Source organism: Cryptomeria japonica, chromosome 10 (assembly GCF_030272615.1).
Source record: "Cryptomeria japonica chromosome 10, Sugi_1.0, whole genome shotgun sequence".
NCBI lineage: Eukaryota > Viridiplantae > Streptophyta > Pinopsida > Cupressales > Cupressaceae > Cryptomeria > Cryptomeria japonica.
The window spans coordinates 350,931,864-350,937,586 of NC_081414.1; the positions used below are offsets into that span (position 1 = coordinate 350,931,864).

The following is a 5,723-nucleotide window of genomic DNA, read 5'->3' on the forward strand; positions in this document are numbered from 1 at the left end:
TATCATAAATGTGCATAGATGGATTTATATTATTAGTGCTTAAAATTGAGTTGAATTAATAAAAAAATATTAAGAGATATCCTTCAATCATTTGGGAAGAATAATTGGTCCTCAAGGGGTTCTTTAGTCTACCATGGCGTGACAAGGTTTGTATTTAATTTCATTGCCTTTTCTTAAATTATTATGAATTCATTTAGAGGGCTTTATAATAATTTGATATATTAATTTAAATAAGTAACTAATGTAAGTTACAGACAATCCCAAACCTAAATGTATGGCAAACATTCATCAACTTAGAAAGTGGTAAGTTTAGATTGGATTATTTGTTGGGAATAAAATTTATATCTGGGAATATAGTAAGTATGCTACTTTAGATTATAGCATAGTTTATTAAATACATCATTTTTAATCAATGTCATGTCACTAGTAGACATTTGAAATCAGTTACACTTAGGAAGAGGTAGTTGAGGTTTGTAATATTGCAAATACAAAATATTGAGGTTTAAATATTAAAACATATGAAGTTACCTTCATATAAACTACATATGTTTAAACACAAGGGACGATTTCTTCTATTAAACTTGGTAGAACTTCTTCAACAATATGTATTTCAAAAGATGTAGATACATACACAAAAATGAAATTGTCATGTATATGCTACTATTTCGACCATTGTACACCACTTGGTAATACATTACTTTTGAAATCAAATGTAGTTTGCCACATGTGGAAACAAACAATTGTATTATTAGATTGACATAAATAAAGCTATCTAAACTAACTCAAAATTTTATTGAAACTTTTTGTATAAGATATTATGAGAGTTTATGAGTGAATTTGCACCTTATAAGTTTAGATATATTACCTTTTATTGGAGTACTATCAATTACAAAAAAAAATTTATCATCAATGGGCTAGAGGTAACTTGTTAGTGAATTTGAATGGTTCTAAATGGGCCCGTCAAAAATCAAGTCTTGTGAGTACAAGTTCCCAACATTATAAGGGATGAGGGTGGGATTGTACTCCATGAAACTTTGGTGGGATGGATACTCCTCAATCAAAGAAGTTTCAACTTAAGACTTGTACTCTTGTATCAAATAACAAATGATCTTGTTAACTATATAAAATTCTATTTTTCCCCTCATATTCTTTCTTTTCGAAAATATTGAACTATTAGTTTAACTAAATAATTCTTATTTTTATTATTATTAATTAATTCATGAATCACAATTATTTACTCTCAACAAATGAGATAGTAATAACCTACCTACCTGCCGACATGAACTTCCAAAAAAACTTAGAAAAACCAGGCCTTGCCTTTACTAATACCTCCAAAGGAAGATGGGATCTCATTCAGTCGACAGTGGCATGTGAAATTTAAGTAGATATATTGACGTGACCACCTGATCATTTTAACAAAGCCGCCATTCAAGCATTTAAATTGGTCAAATCTCCCCATGATGTGCAAGATAACCATGCTAATATTTCGGACACACTGCATTTCACACTTAAACATGAAGTCTTTACTCCACTTTCCGACCGTCTTTACTGACCACTGTGAACTAATTGCCGCCATTAAAATCGTTAGAGGTCCAAAATCACAAAACTACTCAGGCTTAACAGGACCGTTAGCTTTGCTCGCATTGGATGTCTTTGCCCAAAGTAAGTTATGGGTTAAAAAAGTTCAATTACACTTGATCCACAACTGGACGAAATCTGTCCCATCAAATGATGTACCTGTAGCTCCGTGCCAAATTGCATCTCCCGTGGCCACATTTACGCCTGCCTTACACCCTAACGACTGGGTGGTTTGGTTAATCAATGGGTAAGAAATTTGGGAGTTTTTAGTTTGTGTTGTTTCACCAGCTAGGCCTAACTATTATAGTCGAATACCACACTGGAAGCGCAGGTGATTTGGGATCGTCAATACCTAGAGATGTAAGTCTTCATCTTTCATATGAATTCTGAGTCTCTGACATCTCTCAGGAGTTAATAAGACTACTCTTGGGATCTGATCCGTGGGCAAAATGATGATTAGAAGTTGTTCCTCTTCCATTTTGGGTCATGGGGGTTCTGTTTCAGAGCCTCACATGGGAACGGAATCGAGTAATTATGGTAATCATAAGCACCCGATTTGTAGCTGTGCTGGTTTTAAGAAGCGTCGGAGCCATAAAGGTGAGGAGCCCTTTGCAGGCGAGATTTCTGCTGTGTTTAGAAGAGGGCATTCAGAAAGTAATTTGGTGCCCCTGTTCGTCAGGAATGAGGAAGCCAACAACCAGAGGATAGAGAAATGGCGTTTGCTTAGGGTAATGTGCTCTAGAAAAAATGGGCTTTTAATTACGGCAGCAGATGGCACAGATGAATTGAATACTAAGGATGTCTTGGATGAGGAGAAGCTGGGGAGTTCTCTGAAGTTTGAAAACCCCTTGGAGAATTTGGTCTGTTCCGGGGAAGATCAATCAGAGAGGATGAGTTCTCTTAGTGAAGGAGAATATAAAATACCTGTAACCCACAAAATGAATCGTGTGCATCGTATAGAAGACGATAAGCCATCGGTGTGTGAAAGGATGTCTGAGAATCAGGTAGACGGCTATTCCAGTTTAGAAATTGGGGCAAAAGGAATGGCTCTGGTTTGTACTGAGAGAGGTTGCAGACCTGCCCTTTTATGTGACAAAGGGAGCATAACCCAAGGCATTGACAATGAAGAGGCCGGAGTAGGAGTTGCTCGAACTGGAGGTGAAGGAAGAAGTTCTTCAACAGATTCCATCAGCACAGATGTATATTACCAGAAGATGCTGGAAGCAAATCCTCAGAATCCCCTTCTGCTGAGAAATTATGCCAAATTTTTACATGAGGTAAAAATTTAATTCCATGCTTTGTGAGTTTGTGAAGAGGCTAAATTTTGGTGGGGAGCGCTTTTGTTTTTATATTTCAAAAACCAGAGGGTTAAATTGTCTTGGCCAACTGGCCGTAGAATATGGGCATATACAGCTTCATATATGCACCTATATTTGTTATTGACCAGATGCTACAAATATTGACACTGAAATCATGTTCAATCTTTTAATTCTTAATACTCAAATGATACCCTACGTTTTTTAAGGATGTTCAAATTTCAAAAGCTCAGTTGTGAAGTATCAACGACTGAGGATTACACCCGATTGTAGAACTGCCTCGATCTTGCCTAGTTTTTAAAAAGAAAACAGCCAATAATCTTAGATTGCTTAATACCCATTTCGGTTTCTGCAACCCATATTGCAGTTTAGTCGCCTGAATGCTGATTATTGTATTCAAGTATTGGTCATTAGTACCAGTATTGGTGTATTCTAAAGAGTATTCACTATACTCCATTGTTTAACTGGGGTTTGATTTTTCTTAATTGGAGTCATCAGGTGCAACGGGACATTGAGAGAGCAGAGAAATGGTATGGAAGGGCCATTTTGGCAAGCCCTGGAGATGGAGAGATCCTGGTACTTTATGCCAAATTCATATGGGAAATTCACAATGATGCCGCTCGAGCAGAAGCTTACTATGACAGAGCAGTGAAAGCAGCCTCGCAAGACTGGTAAGCGGCTCTTACCCCTTCTTTATCATTATCTCTTCCAAATGAATTGTGGGTCCTTTGGTTTTATATTATTAATGGGATACCAACACCACTCTCATATTCTGTTGTTAAGTCTGTGCTTTGAGCACCAAAACCTGAAAATTTAATAATCCAAAAGGGTTCTAGGTACTCTGTTTCGAAGTTAATGTAATGTCTCTGTCTCTCGTTTCTATAGCCCATTGTTCAGGCTGGTTCTTTTTCTTTGAGCACCAAAACCAGAAAATCTATTTCATAATTGACAATATAGGTGTTGGTTTTGCAGCTATGTTCTTGGATCTTATGCTAATTTCCTATGGGATTCAGAAAATAACGAGGATGAGAATGACTTTCTGTAGAGCAGAACATGACAAATCCCACCTATTTCACTGCGACAACTTCTGCTACTGCCTGAACTTGCAACAATGGCGTGCAGATTAAAGTATTTCTCTTGTACATAGGCTGTCACATGAAATATTCTCATGGAGAAAATGTAAAATATTGGAATCCTGCTCAAGGTATATAATGGATTACTGTTTAACATAGAGATTTCCGGTTTTTCTTATTTGAGCACTGCAGGTGCAGGGAATCACCCACTCTTCATGGCTAAAGCGAGCTAGCAGTACTAATAAATGGGAACTAATGAGCACTCCTTAAAAATTTATGGGTGAGCCAAAAGATTTGACCTCTAAAATCTCCAAAACTCTTTCCATAGGACATATTAGATATCCAGGCTTTGTGAAATTAAATAGAAGGAAATACGGGGTCACAAGCTCAGATAATCTGAAATCCAGGGTTATATTGAATTGCCTATGCAAGCCATGTAGTTTGACCTTAATGCGATATGGAATACACATATCCTTTCTTCCCATATTTACTTGGAGCTCATGTGAATTACTCCTCTATTATACTAATATTCTGAAGTCTACTTTAAAAGTCCTAATTAATCTGGAACATAAAAACAGTTAATAGCTCCACAATTGAGCCACTATAACAGGACTTCATTTATTGTCATATTAGAATATTTTTTAAGTGGTAAAAGCTTTTGACCTGGAGCTATGAATGAACCAGCGAGGTCACAAATAGACCATTGGGATCTTAGACCATTAGTATCAAGTAGTGTTTGCACATCCTTATACATTCTAGCACACAACAACAAATGAAGGTTGTGTTCTTGGTTTGAATTTTGAATATTTAAATAAAGGTCACAATAAGAACAAGTTTTTGAAACAAATGATGCTCAAAAGATGATTTAATCAGCTCTTAAGGTTAGTGCTAATAACTCTTTGACTGCAATTTTGCATATTTGTGACAAGCTATCTAATAACGGAAGAAAATCTAAGGATATTTTATACAATTTGCATAAATGAAATGCTAGCAATTACATGAACAAATTTTTCTAACATTTTACTATTTTGAACAAGAGATAACAAGTAATCATTATACTTCAATTGATTGAACTACATGAAACAAAAAAGTTAAATTGTACTTCTCTAACATAAACATTATGCTACAATTAAACAGGAAGGGTTTAGAGATTAGATAAGCGTGCATTCCAATTTGGAATTCTTTACAAATCTTGGCTTATTTTGCATGTGAGAGAGAGCATCATCAAGTGCTTTTTTTCCATCCATAGACTTGGCGGTCCTTCCCACATCTTCCTTACAGAGTGGTCCTATCCTTCACGAGGATGCAAACACATGACTAGGTCTAATTGTCATTTGAGCATAGTGTTTAGAAACCTACACGAGTTTAGTGGATCACACACTATAGGTACCTCCTCACTAGTATGAACACCTAACTAGATAGTGTAATTTGGGTCAAGTGAACTGATAGGCGCATGCAGAATCTTGCAACACCTTGGCCAAAGGTTTTGAAATGGACAAGCACGTAGAATGTGTAGTCATTGTTCACTATCGTACTTGACTTGTTAGCTAAATACTTGAATTCAGGCTGACTAGTTTTGATGGTCTTTACCACACAACATGATAACATTACTTTTCCAATTACTGCTTAGATTAGGGTAAGATAAAGATCACTAAAAGGATTGACCATTAAAAATAAAATTTATTGATCCTTCTACTTTCAAAACCTATATTACAAGATCAAGTCATCCTTTATTTTTTAGATGAACTATAATAAA

General features: G+C 35.9%; 1 protein-coding gene across 1 annotated transcript; it reads left to right on the plus strand.

Moving 5' to 3' along the window:
• Positions 1-1,476: 1,476 nt before the first annotated feature.
• Positions 1,477-4,125, plus strand: LOC131051680 (uncharacterized). Its single transcript, XM_057986278.1, has 3 exons — positions 1,477-2,855; positions 3,393-3,565; positions 3,867-4,125. Exons 1-3 carry the CDS (start codon positions 2,028-2,030, stop codon positions 3,937-3,939), a joined length of 1,074 nt encoding a protein of 357 aa, XP_057842261.1. The 5' UTR covers positions 1,477-2,027; the 3' UTR covers positions 3,940-4,125.
• The last annotated feature ends 1,598 nt before the right edge of the window (positions 4,126-5,723 follow it).

What these genes read in the sequence shown, in the direction of transcription:
- LOC131051680 (XM_057986278.1), top strand. Translation starts at nt 2,028, where the DNA reads ATGATGATTAGAAGTTGTTCCTCTTCCATTTTGGGTCATGGGGGTTCT. An exon ending in ATGCCAAATTTTTACATGAG is followed by an intron (nt 2,856 to 3,392) that starts GTAAAAATTTAA and finishes TGGAGTCATCAG; the next exon opens with GTGCAACGGGACATTGAGAG. An exon ending in AAAGCAGCCTCGCAAGACTG is followed by an intron (nt 3,566 to 3,866) that starts GTAAGCGGCTCT and finishes TTGGTTTTGCAG; the next exon opens with CTATGTTCTTGGATCTTATG.